The sequence below is a fragment of the Nilaparvata lugens genome, chromosome 10 (genome assembly GCF_014356525.2).
Source record: "Nilaparvata lugens isolate BPH chromosome 10, ASM1435652v1, whole genome shotgun sequence".
Classification (NCBI taxonomy): Eukaryota; Metazoa; Arthropoda; class Insecta; order Hemiptera; family Delphacidae; genus Nilaparvata; species Nilaparvata lugens.
In genome coordinates this window covers 15,780,394-15,800,152 of record NC_052513.1, presented here as the reverse complement: position 1 = coordinate 15,800,152, position 19,759 = coordinate 15,780,394, and the positions used below count along the sequence as shown (strand labels likewise).

The 19,759-nt window shown below is 33.2% G+C and overlaps 2 protein-coding genes across 3 annotated transcripts in view; one reads left to right on the top strand and one right to left on the bottom strand.

The window, feature by feature from the left end:
* Positions 1–102: 102 nt before the first annotated feature.
* On the top strand, positions 103–7,988 carry LOC111044304. The gene is made up of 3 exons (XM_022329402.2): positions 103–517; positions 1,771–1,894; positions 4,591–7,988. Exons 1-3 carry the CDS (start codon positions 326–328, stop codon positions 5,100–5,102), a joined length of 828 nt encoding a protein of 275 aa, XP_022185094.2. The 5' UTR covers positions 103–325; the 3' UTR covers positions 5,103–7,988.
* Positions 7,310–19,759, bottom strand: part of LOC111044303 (copper homeostasis protein cutC homolog) — a 27,289-nt gene continuing 14,839 nt past the window's right edge. Inside the window, exons 1-2 of one of the 2 annotated variants that reach the window (XM_039436414.1) lie at positions 10,333–10,490; positions 7,846–8,820 (exon numbers count right to left, since the gene is read on the bottom strand). In XM_039436414.1, the coding sequence (XP_039292348.1) occupies positions 8,068–8,820; positions 10,333–10,344 (765 nt within the window). In that variant the 5' untranslated portion in view covers positions 10,345–10,490 and the 3' untranslated portion in view covers positions 7,846–8,067. Of the gene's footprint in view, positions 8,821–10,332; positions 10,491–19,759 lie in introns of those variants that run through there. The other variant, XM_039436415.1, reaches the window with a different exon arrangement.

The following is a 19,759-nucleotide window of genomic DNA, read 5'->3' as shown; positions in this document are numbered from 1 at the left end:
TAGTATCAGAATTCAGGATACAAAAAACATTATATCAATATTCTTATATATCGATATATCTGTTCTATCTATTGATATATCGATATAGTATCAGTACAGTTTTCCGCCGTTCTGTTTCTGGCTTTCTGCCTGTGCAGTGCAATGTACAGTACATTGAGGTTATAAATTTAAACTGTATATTATCAAAGTAATTTTACTGGAATATTCATTTAGTAGTTAGTGTTTGGAAACTAGTATTGTAGGCAGATACATCGTCTGAATTTATAATTTAATGGTGAGGCTTGGTACCTGATTTGTATCGATTGCTGTTCTACACCATACAATAATGCGCCGAAAACATAGCTTTCTTTGGAAATATTTCAGTGTTGTAGATCGTGAAAAAGGAGTTGCATCGTGTAATATATGTGGAAAACATTTCAGCTTTAAGACAACTACCTCAAATTTGAAAAAGCATCTTAAGAGATCAAATCACTTCGATCATCTGAATTTGGATTCTGATTCACAGCAAGGAACTTCTGTGAGTTGCTAAGAAATCTTCTTATTAGTAGCAAAATATCATTAGTACTTGTCCTAATTCTGCTATTTGTTAGAGTTAAATTTGGAATGGAATCTTTTACATACTTTTATTTTGTTGGGAATAAAGTTTTGTCTATTTCAGTGTTATCGGGAGGAGGGACAATAATAGAATAAGTAAGACCTCAAATATAAGGGTGTATTAAGCAAGCTGATCACTTTCATCAATTGATAACAGTATGCTTTGTCTCTTACGGGAAAAACTACATAAGACGCGAAAAATAAATTTAGCAATTCTATTGGTGTGTTCGCGTCGAATGCGTACCTATGCAATCATGCATGAGCCGAAAAACAAAATTTGGAAAGTGTCATTGAAACACGTTGTGACTCAACAAGTTCACGCTTTCAGTGTGAGATTTTTCTCATCTGCATGCTTGCCGCTTGGTTATGCGTGCATTTGCACATACACGCATCCATTGTGATTACACCCTATGACGCCCATATGTTTGTGGTCTTAGCCCTTGTGTGTGTACTCAGGTCGACGTTTAATACTACAGTGCATTCATTCACATCGCAATAGTCACATACTGTGATTATTTAGTTCATTCTATGGCAAGATAATAGTCTGCACACAATTACATTAGTAGCGGCTACTAGCTAATAAGGGAACGCGGAATCGGATTTGTCCAAAACTCAAACGTTCATGACATTTACAATCCCGTTTTCCCTTAGTAGCTGGTAGACGCATAATATAGTTTACACTAACTTACCAATGTTTCTGTGTACAGCATGCTTGAGGTAGCCACCGTGAATTGGTTTTAAGATCCACTCTCACACGCGCATGTTGCTTACGTCTCTCGGTCCCCAGAATGTAGTATAGAACTAATTGATAAACTTCTCTGGTTGCAATTCATTGGCAATCAGAGAAATTATTATTATACCTTCATAAGAGGTTTCTTTATTGTGATCAATCAGACATCAAGAATTCCAACAAAACAAAGGTTACATTGAAGGCTATTACTACAGTTAGGGCCAAGACACACGAAGAATATTTCAATCGGAACATGAACCTCTTTGCTTGGGTTGGCTTATCAAGTGATCTTCCTGCCCTTCCAATCGGGAAGCTTCCTGTCCTGTCGTGATGACTGAAAAAACGATTAATGTGGTTTGGCCCTTTAGGAATTTACATAACTCTATTGTCATGCAATTCACATTTATCACAGTCTTTTTAATTGGTTTTTTACGTTCACGTTGCAGGTGGAGTTCATTGAAGTGGACGGCTTTCCAAATGACATGAACAATGGCGAGGATGTCGAACGGGAACTGCAGCAAGTGAATCAGCAATGCCAGCTGGTCATAGAAGAAGGTGTCGAGCCTCAAGGTATCTACTGACTTTAAGCAACTTTCAAGGTTTATAATAGGGGATTGTCTAAAAATATTATTACTTTATTAAAAAGTTACAAACGTGTTCCAACGCCTATGGTGTCATCTTCAGTGTGACATCCTTCAAGTTCTTTATTTCAGTAATTCAGTTTTCTCCATCCATGACCAGCACTTGCTGGATAGATAGCGTCATTAGGTCAAACTTTATTTATAGAAAGACAAGATCGAGATAGGTGGCAGTTAAAGTGAACTTGAAAAACTCCGAATTGTCTCCTCATTAGGCCTATATCAACACTGTTCACTGTCACTGTTGTGTGGGAATCCAGCTTTAGATTTCACTTTTAAAATCTCACCATTTTTAAACAATTTATTTATTAAATAATTTATTCTTTATTTATTTATACAATAAGTAGGTACACTAACTTACCAATGTTTCTGTGTACAGTATGCTTGAGGTAGCCACCGTGAATTGGTTTTAAGATCCACTCTCACACGCGCATGTTGCTTACGTCTCTCGGTCCCCAGAATGTAGTATAGAACTAATTGATAAACTTCTCTGGTTGCAATTCATTGGCAATCAGAGAAATTATTATTATACCTTCATAAGAGGTTTCTTTATTGTGATCAATCAGACATCAAGAATTCCAACAAAACAAAGGTTACATTGAAGGCTATTACTACAGTTAGGGCCAAGACACACGAAGAATATTCCAATCGGAACATGAACCTCTTTGCTTGGGTTGGCTTATCAAGTGATCTTCCTGCCCTTCCAATCGGGAAGCTTCCTGTCCTGTCGTGATGACTGAAAAAACGATTAATGTGGTTTGGCCCTTTAGGAATTTACATAACTCTATTGTCATGCAATTCACATTTATCACAGTCTTTTTAATTGGTTTTTTACGTTCACGTTGCAGGTGGAGTTCATTGAAGTGGACGGCTTTCCAAATGACATGAACAATGGCGAGGATGTCGAACGGGAACTGCAGCAAGTGAATCAGCAATGCCAGCTGGTCATAGAAGAAGGTGTCGAGCCTCAAGGTATCTACTGACTTTAAGCAACTTTCAAGGTTTATAATAGGGGATTGTCTAAAAATATTATTACTTTATTAAAAAGTTACAAACGTGTTCCAACGCCTATGGTGTCATCTTCAGTGTGACATCCTTCAAGTTCTTTATTTCAGTAATTCAGTTTTCTCCATCCATGACCAGCACTTGCTGGATAGATAGCGTCATTAGGTCAAACTTTATTTATAGAAAGACAAGATCGAGATAGGTGGCAGTTAAAGTGAACTTGAAAAACTCCGAATTGTCTCCTCATTTGGGAATTAGGCCTATATCAACACTGTTCACTGTCACTGTTGTGTGGGAATCCAGCTTTAGATTTCACTTTTAAAATCTCACCATTTTTAAACAATTTATTTATTAAATAATTTATTCTTTATTTATACAATAAGTAGGTACATTATCTAAATGTTTTATTTAGCATTACAATAGTACCACAGGCTTAAGCCCAAAACGGTGTCGATTCTACGACAGTTCAATTTGATTGTTTCAATCGGTTTCGAGTATATATATATATATATATATATATATATATATATAATATATATATATATATTATATATATATATATATATATATATATATATATATATATATATATAAAAAGAGTTATTTTTTGAAGGGACGGATTCAAGGATCCAAAGGTTCAAAGAACCCCACACGTCAACCGGAGCTTAGTACGTTAGTTGGGCAAACCAATTCCTTTGTCCTTTACAAGATCAAGGAGTTTTTCCCTATACTAACACCTTATTCATCACCTGTTTGCTTGCAGCCAAACAGAGCACTTCTCCTTGCCCCTAGTCTATTTTCGAATTGAGGTTTTATTTATTTATTAATAATACGGAAAAAAACAAAACCTACTCTAGAACATGGTAATAATAATAATATTTTATTCTCAACAAAAGTATAACAAAAACAATGTAATACAGTTGAAAAACGTCACAGATAAATAACATAATAACATAAAATATCAATCTTAAAATAAAACTAATAACATTTAACAATTCATTAAATTTGCAAAATTTAGATAATTTTTTTCACTCTAACAAGAATTCGTCAACCTCATAGAAAGCCTTCTCACTGAGATAAGAATATAGTTTTGTTTTGAATTGTTTTTCTTCAACAATACTTCTCAAATCAGCCGGAAGTTTCGCAAAAAACTTTTGTCCCCTATAAGTAGGTGTTTTCTCAAATACACTCAGCCTATGTCTCTCAACTGAAATGTTATTCCTTCCTCTAGTGTTATAGCCATGAATATCTGAGTTAACTTGGAATGAATTCAACCTATCCTTCACATGTAATATTGATTTGAAAATGTACAATGATGGAACAGTTAAAATACTTAGGCTACTGAAAGACTCCCGACATGGTACGCCATAGTGGAGTAGGTCAATTTTCACACAAAAAAAAACTAAACAAGAAGAGGACACATTATAAGATTTTTTTGTAACTAACTATTGTATGTAATTGTAATTTATCTAATATTTTGTGTAATTGATGTTGGAGTTTCAGTTTTTTTGGGGAAATAAACATTTATTTATTTATTTGATTGAAAGGTCACTCTCAATCTCACCGTTTTTTATAATTCAATTTGTTTTGAGTAACTAACTAGTGGTTTTATTTGATTCGAAGGCCACTCTCAGCCCGAAGACCTACTAGACATCAGCAACAATACGTTCAACGCCCTGCAAAGGAGCGCCATGGCCACAGAACAGGACATCGTTTCGGTCAACATGGACTTGAAACAGGCCTTCCAAGCTGAAATCGAAGGCATCGGAGACCTCACAGAGGCCGACTTCGGTGGGAAGATAGACACCATACCGACCCCTGACCCAGCACCGATTGTGCAAAGAGAGCTCCCCAGAATGCACCGACAAAGTGAGTACCGTTTGCACACCTCCTCGAAACCGGTACACCGTGTGACGTCATCCCTCAACCAATCGCCAGCTGTTGACAGCTCGTCGAAAGATGTAACTGACAACGAGTTTGACTTGTTCGGCAAATATATTGGGAAACAACTGCGCAAACTGTCCAAAGTCAACTCGTTCCTCGCGCAGGACGAAATCCAGTCGATTCTGACCAGGTACAGGATCTATGAAACAATGTCTGGTAGTCGGCGAAGCTCAATCAATTCTGACAAGTGACATACGGTTTTGTGACTGAAGGAATAAGTAAATTTACTCTTTCCACCGCCCGGTTACAAAAATACTCATCTCTGACAAAAAATAACATAGTGAGTGTTTTGTAACTGAAGGAATAAGTAAATTTACTCTTTCCACTGCCCCGTTGCAAAGATACTCATCACTGACGTACGGTTTTGTGACTAGAGAAATAAGTAGATTTACTTATACCACCGCCCGGTTACAAAAATACTCATCTCTGACAAATAACATAGTAAGTGTTTTGTGACTGAAGGAATAAGTAGATTTACTTTCCCCCATCGCCCGATACTCATCTCTGAACTGTACATATTTTGTAAAACAGCTGTTTTCTGCTTCCTATTCATTGACAGAACCAGGACTTCCCATATACTAGGAGGTCCTGACAGAACCGTTTTAAATTTAACGGTTTTAACTGACAGAAAAGTTTTAAATGTTGTCTGCATGTATGTATGTGACGTGCATTTTCAACCAATATGTATAAATCGATTTTATGAAATTTGAGAGGAATGAACTTTTTTGATTTGGGCGTTGAAGTATGTGCACGACTTTTAAAAATGTTATATTTTAAGAATATATGAAGTAGAAAGAATTTCTTCGTTACAATAATATTACTTAGAAATTAAGAATCAAAAGTACCCTTCTTTCAACTTTATTTTATTCCACACAAAAAAAGTTGAAAAAGGGTACTTTGACAACAAGATTACCAATATAGGGTAATTTTTGTGTAAATATAAGTGAGCCATTACCAAGAAAGTGAATACTAATATTACTAATGGGGTTTTCATTATGCATTTCCTAATTTGAAATTAAATAGACCGAGATTTGTAAAAAAGTAAATTTCGTATGGCTTTTGTTGGTGGGGAGTTCCTTTCGGGAAGGTCCCACCGCCTGAATATTCATAATTTAAGCCGTCAATGGGCCTCACGACTGTCATACTTCAGCCGGGACCGACAGTTTAACGTGCCCATCCGATAACACGGCAGTGATCTGGTTAAAAAACTTTTGGTAATGAGAGGGTTCGAACCGAGATTTGTGTGAGATCTATTGGTCATGATATCCTACTAGAGATGGCTAAGCTTTGTTATATCGAATGTTGCTATTCGATTCTCTCATATATAATCTTCTATAACAAAGGAAAGAATTGGCTTATACGCGTATAAGGGATAGGAAATTCACGAATCATCACCACGTCTAAACTATTGGACTGATTTATAATTGAAATTTTGCATATAGATTCTCAATTTACCGAGAATGGTTATAGGCCTATTCTTAATTCTTCATGATTTCAGTTGGTCAAGTTTTCAGTTTGTCAAACTTTTAATTAGACCCTTGCGGAGCACGGGTTACCAGCCAGTTAAGAATATAGAGATGATAGTTATCAAATAATTATAAACTTGACGTTTCAGATTGACAGTTGAAAAATCTTATATTTAGAAGCTGTTTGTCAAGCTTCCATTCGACATAATCTATTAAATGTGAAAAATGCTGTACCTGTGAATGATAATATTATAGTAATACATGATGATTATTCAATAATAATAAGCAGAGGTGGGAAAATTTTGTGGTGTACAACACAAGCGCAAACATTTTGCCAAATTCTATAGATGGAGGCTGGTTACACAAAAGCCTGTTGAATCTTACTTATGATTGAATGCCACGATGACTAATCAGATAAACTTCCTCCTGGCATTTAATTATGACCTAAATTTAACAGGTTTTTGTGCAACCTGGCCATAGACTTAATTAGCTTCATATGGCGCTCCACAAATTGTATATCATTCGACAAAGATTATCTCTGTACACATGCATTCTAATATAACTAATGTATGACTATCAATGTAATTTGGAATTTGAATATATATTATTGAACGTGACTTGATATTTAAAATATTGCTTTTACTTTTATGTGTATTGTCGCTGTTTAGAAACTGTAGAGCTTCTCTAATATTGAGTATTAGTAAGTCAGTAAATGTAAGCTGTATTAACAGTGTAAATATTCTATTCAAACGAACCATAATCATATCACTGCAAGATCTTCCCATTAATTAGAAACTTGCGACTTTCACAATACTACGCTATGATTACTTGAAATGAATTAATGCAAGATTTGAGCTTGTACCATAAAATAACGTAATTTTATTGTGATAGTAAATTTGATGTTGCTTGAGACAATAATTCGAAATAATATATAAAATAGATAATTTTAATAAATCTATGTAGGTAACAAAGTTATTGCATTTTTGATTATGATTAATAAGTTATCATTTGTCAATTCCATCTGAAAAAGTAGATAAGTTGATATAGATCTTTTTATTGTAACCACATGTCAGTAAATGTAAGCCGTATTAACAGTGTAAATATTCTATTCAAACGAACCATAATCATATCACAGCAAGATCTTCTTATTAATTAAAAACTTGCGACTTTCACAATACTACGCTATGATTACTTGAAATGAATTAATGCAAGATTTGAGCTTGTACCATAAAATAACGTAATTTTATTGTGATTGTAAATTTGATGTTGCTTGAGACAATAATTCGAAATAATATATAAAATAGATAATTTTAATAAATCTGTAGGTAACAAAGTTATTGCATTTTTGATATTACAAAATGCATTGCTATCTTGTGTGATGACGCATTCAACTGAAAGAAAATTATTACTGTATGTTCAAATTATAATAAGTTATCATTTGTCAATTCCATCTGAAAAAGTAGATAAGTTGATATAGATCTTTTTATTGCAACCACATGTCAATTTTATGGAGTTTTCCTATAATGTGTTTAAAGTGAAAAATTATTATATTTTAATAATTTGAAGTTGTTTGTATTCTTAAAAAGTAAAATGTGTTTTTGAAGCAAAAAATCATATTGATTTGAAATCATGTATATGAATATTTATTATATATTGGTTTGAATTATTCTAGATGAATGAAATAGTATTTTTATAGAACGTGTTTTTTCATGCATTTTTCATATTCAGAAACCAAATCTTTCACTAATTCTACGTCAGTGATTTTGATACTTGACGCTGCTGCACCAAACACGCTGATGACATAACTAGACTTTTCAAAAAATTCCACCTGTTTTGAAGCAGACGCATGGAATTCTTTAACGCCAGTTTCTTGAAGAATCATGGTCAGGTTGGAGATGTTGATTCCACCGCCAGGCATGATAATTAGTCGATTGTCAGCATGTTTTACCAGTTTTTTGATTAAATCAACACCTTTCTCAGTGCTAGGCTTCTGTCCGCTGCTTAAAACTCTTGAGAACCCCAGATCTATGATGGCGTCCAATGATTTGAAGGGGTCAGCAACCAAATCAAATGCTCTGTGGAAGGTTACAGGAAGTGGATTTGCAATTTCCATCAGAATTTTACAGGCTTCAACATCGATACTTCTGTCTTTTGTTAACGCGCCGAAAACAAAGCCTTCGGCACCGTTTTCTTTAAACTGTTTTATGTCGTTTTTCATGATTTGAATGTCACCTGGACTGTAGACAAAGTCGTAGCCAGGCCTGGGTCGGATCATTATGAAGATTGGGATTGTTAGCTCGGATTTTACCTGAAGATAGAAACCCAGAGACGGCGTCAGACCTCCGTCATTCAGTGAGGAACACAGTTCTATTCTAGAGGCACCACCTTTGAAAGCGTTCAAAGCTGATTGCAAGCTATCGACGCAGACTTCCATTTCGATTTTCTGAAAATTAAAAGAAGAAATCAAATAAAAATAGTCCAACATTTTTTTAGTATAATAAAGCAGTAATTCATCTGTATAAAGCTAGCGAAATAATTTTGTAGATACTCTTTCAAATTTATGTTCCAGACGTGTAACTATCCGTGAAACTTAGTTGTACAGGAGTAAAGGATTACTATAATTATCCAAAAACACATTACAAGCAAACAGATAGTGGGTATCAATTTTGAATGATAACCACTTGATATTGTCAAAACTGTTGATTTTTTCAAAACAGTTTATTGAGTTCACTAGAGATGATAATGTTGTAACACCCGAAACCTATAGTATTAGAAATTGTTTCAATAAATAAGTAGTGGTTTTGACAATATCAAGTTGTTTTCATCCCATTTCAAACTTGTGCTTGGATTATGATGAAATGATAACAGAACAATATAGTTTTAGATGAAATCTTTACTATTTGAAAGAGTATTCTAGATTATTTAAATTATTATGAATTATAAATGAGATATTTACGTTTTTTACTCAGTGTTTCAACTTTAAATGTTTTAGAATCCAATGAGGATAGCCACTGGATTGTTAAGGAGAGCCATTGAATCCAATGAGTAGCAAACGTTTATGAGAATGAAATAATTAATAATGTTAATCTATATATATAAAAGCGAAATGGCACTAACTCACTGATTGACTGACTCACTCACTCACTCGCATAACTAAAAATCTACCGGACCAAAAACGTTCAAATTTGGTAGGTATGTTCAGTTGGCCCTTTAGAGGCGCACTAAGAAATCTTTTGGCAATATTTTAACTCTAAGGGTTTAAAGTTCGTCTTTTAGCATGTATATTCTTCTTCTCCCAATCTCTTAATTATAATTGAAATTTCCATATCATATGTTACTATAGAACTATAATCTAGATAGAGTACCTCTTCGAAACAGTTGTTAACTGGCAACTAAATTAATAATTTTGTCAGGTTGGCATTAAGTTGAGTTGACTTTGTTAGGTTGGCACCAAGTTGAAGATTTAAATGCATTTATCGCGGAAAAATTGATTGGGCACTGCTACTTCAATCCTGGGAATATTATATTACTAGCAGTCAGGCTCGCTTCGTTCGCCATATCCGTTTAGTCTGGACCCCCGACTGGATTGTCCTAACATATGATAAAAATGCCCAAATGAAAAATGCAGGCGAGCGAAGCGAGCCTGCTGATCTCATTCTTGGACGATCCAGTCAGAGGTCCAGGGGGCGGAGCCCCCTGGCTAGACGGATATGGCGAGCGAAGCGAGCCTGACGGCTAGTTAATTATTATAAATGTAATTTATATTTATAGCCAGTAGGATGACGATGAGAGATGAGTGAATATATCTAAGTTACTATCTAGGGAGAACTCTGAACCACTGGCTATCATTGCCTTAAACAACGATTAAACTTTTTTCAATCATATGAAGGTAATTTGTCACATTAATAATTAATAATTTATTTTACAATAAATAAGTGATATTTTGACAACAAACCTGAGAATTCATTATTTATGAGAATTGTGATGTTCAGGTGAAATACATTTGAATATCTAAAATCAAATAATTTCATATTATGTTTGATATTGTTATGAGAAACAATATTTAAACTAACATGAGAGGTAACTTATCTCTGTTTACTTGTATATAAAGTATGAACTCCAGAAAAAAGGCAAGAAAATAATAAACTTTTTAATTTTCAGTGATAACTTGATTTATCAGTGACACCCTATCATTTATCGTATAATACAATCTGAATTATAATTTTATAAAAAGTACGCAGATCAAGGCAATAAATTATTTCAAACATATCTGATAATAGAAGCTTAGGTGATGAATTTAAATCTGAATAGCAAACTACTGATTCAATACCAAATTTATTTATTCAATCTGTCGTTGTAGATACTAAGTTTTCAAATTTATTGGTTGCAGTCACGAATACTGATCTGACTTGATGTAGGATTAACTTACTCCCCGATAAGTAAAACAATGTAATACATTGAATTATAAATAAATTGTGATAAATTATTGTTGAGCTAGGAAAACTACTCCAACTAAAACAATCTGGTAGGTACTTTAAAAGATGAATTGCAAGAAATCGACATCATTATTACAGCCAACATGCAACAATTGGCTGAATGATTTTTATTTTGAGAAGGATCATCGACACAATATTCGTTGACATGAATTGCACAATAATATACCGTTTAAGATACTGGTATTACCAAAATAAATATTAATTTTGGAGAATCTTGGAAACAATCGTATATTGATTTAATTTAAATTGGATTAATTTATCTTGAATGGTTGGGAAAAATTAGATTTTGATTGAAATAATTTAATAATAAATAATTTAATGATAAATATTTTTTAAAATAATTTAATGATAAATGTTTAAGTCTCAACGAGCTGGTGAAAATAATTTCAACATTTCTCAAAATGCACAAGACTCAGATGCACAAAAGCCTGTTAAATTTCAACCGCGATTAAATTCCACGAGAACCAATATCAGAGAAGCCTTATTTCCAAAAAAGCCTTCTCTGATTGGTTCTCGTGGCAATTAAACATGATTAGAATTTAACAGGTTTTTGTGCATCTTATGTGCAATTTATCTTGAATGGTTGGGAAAAATTAGATTTTGATTGAAATAACTATAAAATGATAAATGTTTAAGTCTCAACGAGCTGGTGAAAATAATTTCAACATTTCTCAAAATGCACAAGACTCAGATGCACAAAAGCCTGTTAAATTTCAACCGCGATTAAATTCCACGAGAACCAATATCAGAGAAGCCTTATTTCCAAAAAAGCCTTCTCTGATTGGTTCTCGTGGCAATTAAACATGATTAGAATTTAACAGGTTTTTGTGCAACCGGGTCTAATCCTATGTAAAAAGTGTAGGATGATTGTGTTTTTACGCTTGAAAATAGAAGTGCAAATGTAGAATAAAGTAGCCGCTGTACACAGAACTGGACTTTATGAGCGTGCGCTCGAGTGAGCCTATATTAGAGGGACAAAGAAGGAGAGGGGTTATATAGAGGCTTTCCTTTTTCCAGTCGGGAATCAGTTCTGTTATCGGTCTCATATGAAACCGTGCCTCCAATGGACTACGATAAGCAAGAGTGAGGTGTTTTTGACGTGTTTTGAGCGCGGTGAATTTTAACGGTAGAATTAACTGGCACAACAATTTCAAGGAAAACTGCGAGTTTCAAAATATTTCCCCTGTAAGATGGGATTTACTTGTTTCAAATTGGTAAGTAAAATAGTAATTTATATTATATGTTTTTATTACAAGATATGATACTAATTTCATGTAGTGTTTTCAAATTTCACAAAAATAGAGTTTTTTTAAATGAAGAAATTGATGCAATAAATGTTTTAAAAGAACATTTTAAAAATACGTTTCTTACATTGTACGGAAATAGATTTTTCGAAGTGATTAGAGTATATTAAATCAGTGAACTTATACTATCATGCACATTGATGTACAGTAACCGTTTTGAAAACGAATTAATTTGTCAATTATTTAACTGAAAAGTTGAATTTGATGATTTAGCCAACATAATAAAACATTAATATGTACCGGTAAGGATTTTGAACATGGACATTTGTTTCCATTGAAAAATTCATTCAATTCACTTGAAGAATTAATATTTAATCAATAATCCAGAAAATTACCTCAGTTATCTATCTAGAGGAAGACACTTATTCTCTTTGGTAAAGTTTATATTACATTGTTTTTTGTCAATATTTCGACAGAATATTAAAATTTATAATGTTAACAAAATTAATCAATTTTGTGAAACCTATCAAGCAGTTTATAATATTCAAAAATTACCCCATTTATATAACTTATTACTATAAATGTTCCAATCACATTGATAATCTTAATAAATTGTACATTTTATTAGGCCTATATTTTTACTATCGTATTTCATAGAACTTTAAAGTGAAAAACACTCACGTTCATTGGTGTGGCGTCGACCGTTTCGTGCTGGTGTTGCACATTTTCAAGCCAAACAGAAATTCTATGAAATACGATAGTAATAATAATAGTGAAAACAAGATGGATAACCAACAACGGATTATATTATAATCTCAAATTTTCAATGATATTTAGATTTAACATATATTTCAACTACTTAATGCAAGTAGACCTACCATGAAATCGTATTTTCATGGAGGTGGGTCCATGAATTTTATTAAACATAAATAGAACTGACTGTTTGATTAAGAAATTCGTTAGGAGCTAATGATTTTATTCAAATTTTTTAATATATGTAACAGTTTCTCTAGCTACGATACCCTTAAAGCACTGCATGTAATTTTTGTGCTAAGTAGGCCGGCCCAAGTAAAAATAGAAACATTTTGAGATTTTTTCAAGTTGACCTAATTGGATACTTAATATTTCCAAGTATTTAAGGCAGGCAACTTAATCATCAAAATATGAAAATTGAGGAAATGTTTTATTCATATCTTACTAAGTAAAATGATATTACTAATTAGTAAACGAATCATTTGCAAAGCTATAAAATCAAACTATAAACTCACGACAAAAGCCAATGAAATGTTTCACTGCAGATTACAAAAAATAATTTCCTTTGAGGTCTACTTTCAGTTTAGTTGAAATTAGTTCGTGCATTAAGAACGCAGAGAGTTACATGATTTTCAAATCTTATCATGCATATATGAATTCCAACAGGAAGTGAAAATGTTCCACTTGCACATTTGCTTCAGAGCACATTAAAAATACGGTTTCAGATCTTTAAGAAATGTTAGCGGGATTTTATATCAGAAAAGGTAAATAAATCTTTTAAAGACTATCTGGGAGATGATCTAAGTTATTGCCACGGAAGAAAGTCGTAAATAAAATGCTTTTTAAACCTCCACTTAAAGGTGGTTTTTACTAACACGCAATGATCTAATTCATGGGTGAAGCTGAAGGATCACTCTGAAATTTGAGCTTCCCACTTTCCACAAGGAAGGAAACAGCCTACAGATTATATTTTGCATGTGTTTAATGATTTATGCTTAAAACCAACCATAATAAGCTATCACAAAATCTATTTATTTTACACAAAATTTCTGAATATTTTACTATTGAATGCGCTAAACTATGATAATACAGTTTTTTGAATAACTGTTTCAATAAGCTCAGTGCTTTATTAAGATGAATTACTAATCAATTCTGGATAAAATAATATAAGCAATTAGATAATATACCAATAACAAGAATGGCAAATATAGGTATCTCAATTATTGGGAATAAAATAGCCTGTATTTTTATTTAAATCCTGCGCTCTTAGAATAATGAATTGATAAAACATTTATAGTTCGAATAGATAATACCATAGAAAACAATAGCATAAGTAGATATCCCATGGTATAGGGCGTTTATGTCGCAACTTTTACTGTTATCTCAAGCCGATAGTCCACGTAGTTCTTTCCCGTGAAGCTTTATGACGCTGGTAGTCTCTCATATTTGTGCCGTTCATACACTCTTACCCGGTCAAAACAGTAAAAATAGACAATAATCGACAGTAATCGGCTTGGGATAACAGTAAAAGTTTGCGACATAAAAACCCTATACCACGGGATATCTACTTACGCTATTGTTTCTCTATGATAATACATTATAAAAGTATAAATAATAAAAATATGTCTCAAATAAATAATTTTTGGATTTTTGTGAGAATTGACAGACGTTTGAAAATCCTTTTGAAAACTAGGTACTGAAATTATGTTTCTAGGTAAAAGATGAACAACATTTTGAATTCTAAAACTACATTTTTAAAAGGCATAATTCCAATAGTATTTGAGTTTACTTAGGTAGGTACTTTAAATAAATAGCTATATAGACATTATCAAGCTTGCATGGAATTCTCATGACCGAATCCTCTATTTATTGAATCCTCTTATCCTTATTGGATATCATGCGATCTACTTAACATATAGGCTAAAGCCTCCACTAATGGGATGGAGATCTCCCAAATGGTTCGTTTGGAGATCAGCAGCTAATCCTAATTCTAATGAGGCGGAAAATGAACCCTTCCCTTTCTTGTGAATCCCAACCCCTCCATTATTAGTGAAATGCTAAATTCAAAAAACATAAATTACAGAATTTTAAACTGTACCTCTAAATTTTTAGAGCTAAGAGAACAGATTCACCCTATCCTCAAGAATCAATAATTTAATTAGCCGTAAAACTTTACAAGAAAGCAATAAGCATCGTCAAACAATGAAACAATTTATAATACAACCTCTGTCGTAAGTTATATAGTTGAAACATTTTACATTTGGTTATCATACAATTTACAAATTCATTATAATTAAATAGGCTAATAGGGGTAGTTGAAATACGGTATGTCATTGTGTATCAGTACCAAACCAAGATTGCAATAATTTCTCATAAACCCATGTCAGATACCTCGCATTGAAAAACTTGGCTTTCAGCCAGTTACCTAAGACTCTACTGAATTTTTACGATGGTAATTTTTTCCCAAATGACACCATATCCCTCAGTCAACTTTTGTAACGCTATAGTTAAAATTCCATTCATTTTCAGAATACTGTATAAGAATCAACACAGTATTTCCAAGTCAGCTATTGTAAAGCTATAGTAAAAAATCTTTTCATTTTCAGATAACAAAATCAACGCCGTATTCTTGAGTCAACTTTGTTAAGTTCATTAGAAATAAATAAAAATGTAACTACCCTTTAAAAAAATTTCACTTACTACATGTTTCGACATTTATCATTGACCGAGCGAAGTGAGGTCTAAGATTCAAGTCGACGGTTTTGCATTTCTCTTTATGTTTATATATATTTATGTTTCGCATTTACAGCGAAACACAGCAATAGATTTTCATGAAATTTGACAGGCATGTTCCTTTTTTAATTTCGCGTCGACGTATACATACGGTTTTTTGAAATTTTGCATTTTAAGGATAATACAAAAGGAAAAGGAGTCTCCTTTGAACGCCAATATTACCGTAAAAATCAGACTTATTATTCATCAATCAAAATCTGTTTAGAATTATTCATCATCAATCAGCTGTCAAGTGGACTATAATACTACCCGTTCAAACACATCGAACATCTTGAAAATTTATCTTTCCATCAACGTTAGTAGACAGTTGACTATAATACTACCCGTTCAAAAACATCAAGCATCTTGAAAATGTATCTTTCCATCAACGTTGTAGACAGTTGCAGCCAGACCTGATAACAGCGCTCACACTCACATTCCGGGACGACACGTCACGATACGATAGGACAGAAAGCTCTATGTTTATTTAGGTTTTTTTCTAGACATTTTAAATTGATAAATTATTCATTAATTTTTGAGAAAACATAGCAACAGGTCAATGTAACTTACTGAGCGCGAGGTCTACTGTTCACAGAACTATTAGTATAAATATATGATACTATTTATAAATTAATGTTGAAACATGTAGTAAATAAACAAATTAAAAAAGGGTACTTGGATTTTTATTCCTTTCTATTTAAGAGTAGCCCGAACGAAGTAGTTCATTAGCTATTCCGTTCATTTTCAGGTAACAATTGCGGCCACATAACACCTCTAACCTGGCGAAGCTCTACACTTGATCTGGGAAAGATCTTAATTTATTATTCAACCCCGCAAAAATGGCGCCCACAAAAAGGAGCAGCCCCGCATCAAACAACAGCAGCGCTTCGGCCGTCGACTACCTGACCGAGTCAGCAGTGGAGCTGATGCTGAATTCGACTTCATTGGCCAATCAGACGGCTCTGTGTCCGCCACACGACAAGGAGCACTCCACCAAACGACTACACGAGTTCCAGATCATCAAGGCTGTGGTTCTAGCCGTGGTCACACTAATCATCATGGTGTCCATATGCAAAATGGTGTTCCAGATTTTCGTGCGTTACTCTGGCAAGCAGGATGAGAGATGATTGTTGACTGATGTTTTTCAGAAAGTTTATTCTATTCTTTTTTCAGATTCTTTTGCACAATTGGTTGATTATATGCATTATTTTTGCACAAATCGATTGATTGATTACATGCCGCATAAGGTCATAATATGATTATAGTTTGTGTAAAATAAGTTGAGACTTGGCCCTCCGCTCGAAGAAATTACAGGGTTGCCAAATCGTGTAAAATTGCAACTTTCTCAAATTTCCAATTCAACGTCTGAATTGGATCTAGAGTATCATCCCCGATATCCTAGTAGTACTAAAAAAGCTTCAGGGTTGAAGTATTAAAAGGAAATTCAACTTTTATGATAAAATTAGAAACATTGCGAAGATTTGTTTTCCTTTTTAATATCACTTCTCTCAGAATCATGGGGCGTCGTAATGCGTAATAATTTTATATTAAATTAACGGGGAGAATGTCTCCTTTCTATTGGTGTCTGGATCATTTTTATCCGACTTATAGTTATTTTTTAATTAATGATTATGTTTGTCAATGTCGAGACATTTCGAGCAGAAAACATGAAATTTTTGACATGCTAGAAACTTTTTTGTTTCAAAAGATAAGTAGGTGGTGAAAGCGAGAAAGTCTCTCAGAAATAATCAAATTATTTTTCCAATTCTGACGTTGAATTGGAAATTGAGAAAGTTGGAATTTTACACGATTTGGCAACCGTGTAATTTCTTCGGATGGAGGGCCAAGTCTCAAATTTTATTCACAAACTATACATTATTATAAGGTCGGAGTTGGGACTCAAAGTCCTCGCTGCATTTGAATTTTTGTAATCAAATATTATCTATTACCGGTATAGATATTTTCTTTAGAATTAATAAAAACAATGTAAAAACATGTAGGTAGTACCCTTTTTATTTAAAACGTTAAAACATTTCAATGTTTTAAATAAGAACAAAAACGGTACTACATGTTTTTTATATCAATTTTAATAAAGTATCGCATACAAGTGGAGTGATTTTATATGTTCTTTATTATGATATACTGTAACAAATAGTACATAGTACCATAGAGAACGATAGCATAAGTAGATATCCCATGGTATAGGGCGTTTATGTCGCAACTTTTACTGTTATCCCAAGCCAATAGTTCACGTAGTTCTTTCCTATGCAGCTGTGTGACACTAGTAGTCTCTCAAATTGTGCCGTTCATTCACTATCACATCAACAAAACAGTAAAAATTGACAATAATCGACAGTAATGCTACATAAATTCCCTATACCATGGGATATCTACTTACTTTATAGTTTCTCTATGATAGTACTAGTATATATTATGAGTGGCTCATAAAGTGAGTTTACTTTACTTACTATAGTAAGGCCCGGTTGCAAAAAAGCCAGTTGAATTTTAATCATGATTAAAGTCCACGAAAGCCAATCAGAGATGGGTTTCCTAAGAATAAGAAGCCTTCTCTGATTGGTTCTCGTGGAATTTTAATAGGGATTAAAAGTTAACAGACCATTGTGCACAAAAGTTTGAAAATTTTGATCATGATTAAATTCTACGAGAACCAATCAGATGGTTTTTCTGAGAAAGAAGCCTTCTCTGATTGGTTCTCGTGGCATTTAATCGGGATTTAAGGTCAACATACCTTTGTGCAACCGGGTCTAAGACCCATGTGTACCATCTCGGTTTACACGGAGATATATCAGCTGTTGGTTTAAGCCCGGAATAAAACATATTGTAATAAATGCGACCATACTTTCATCTGTAATCGAAGTTTTTAGCCTTAAACAAGGTGCATATGGCTCTTGATTGATTCTATAATATGCATAAATATGGTGGTTTTGAATTAAGTGATTCTGAATTTTTGGATTATAAGCATCTGCATGTGCATATGGACTGATTGATTCTAGACCACCTTTGTCAAGGGCGGAGTTGGGACTCCAGGTCCTCTCTGCCACAGAAGATGTTAGTTGAGTACTAGATTTAAATATATACCCAATTATATGAAGTGAGTGACTCAATATATGAGAAAAGTGAGTGAACTATATTTTCTATAGTAAGAGTATTGTTCAGTACCTAACAATAACGAACTGATATTGATTGAGAATATGATTTAGGTCTTACGTTACATTATTCAACTTATTAACCATAATAAATTATGTTAAGACGCTTTTGTGATTTGAAACTAATAAATCGATTATCATAGTACAAAACTTGAGCTTCATGCTGTTTAGTTTTATTGTCAAGTAGCCTAATTTATATTTCAACTGTATTTGTTAAAAATTATTAAAGTGATGTGTAGATTTTAGTTAGGAGTGACAATTTGCAGCCGTGATGTCTACAAAAATGTTCATATCTTCTGTGCTACATTACTTTACTTGAACGCCAAACGCAAATATTTTAGCAATGAAGTACCGTAAAACGGGGTTACTTAGGCCACTTTTAAAATTCAAACACCTGGTGAATCTAGCTAGACCAATCAATTTACAGATTTGAAACTTAGTGCAAAACTTGGGTCTGTATCTTGACTTATTGTTTCATGTAATAAAAAAATTATTTGAACAATTTTTCACCTGAAAAAATATAAAAAACATGGTGGTCTAAGTTTCCCCCTGGAATGGGGTAACAAAAACCAGGTATGTTAAATGAATGTTTGGCTCAAGTTGAATACTCCTGGGGTAACTAATTCCATACACTAGACTAAGAGAAACAATATTCATGTTTAAAAAACTGAATTTAATGGAGAAAAATAATACAATTTTTATTTTTAAGATTAAATGAGTGAATGAATGAGATTTTGGCTCAAGTTTAACACTTCTAGAGCAACTAAATCCATACACTAGACTAAAAGAAACAAAATTCATGTTTTATATGAGAAAAATAATAGTTTGAAGAATTATTTACATTTTCTAGATTACCATAAATGATCAATTCAACTCATACAAAAAAGTGTGGCTTTTCTTGTGGCTTTTGTTACCCCGTAGACAGACCAGCTGAGAAAAGAGAAGCATCA

Coding starts and splice junctions, on each gene's coding strand:
- LOC111044304 (XM_022329402.2), top strand. CDS start 326: ATGCGCCGAAAACATAGCTTTCTTTGGAAATATTTCAGTGTTGTAGAT. Junction 518..1,770: donor ATTCACAGCAAGGAACTTCT/GTGAGTTGCTAA, acceptor TTCACGTTGCAG/GTGGAGTTCATTGAAGTGGA. Junction 1,895..4,590: donor AGAAGGTGTCGAGCCTCAAG/GTATCTACTGAC, acceptor TTTGATTCGAAG/GCCACTCTCAGCCCGAAGAC.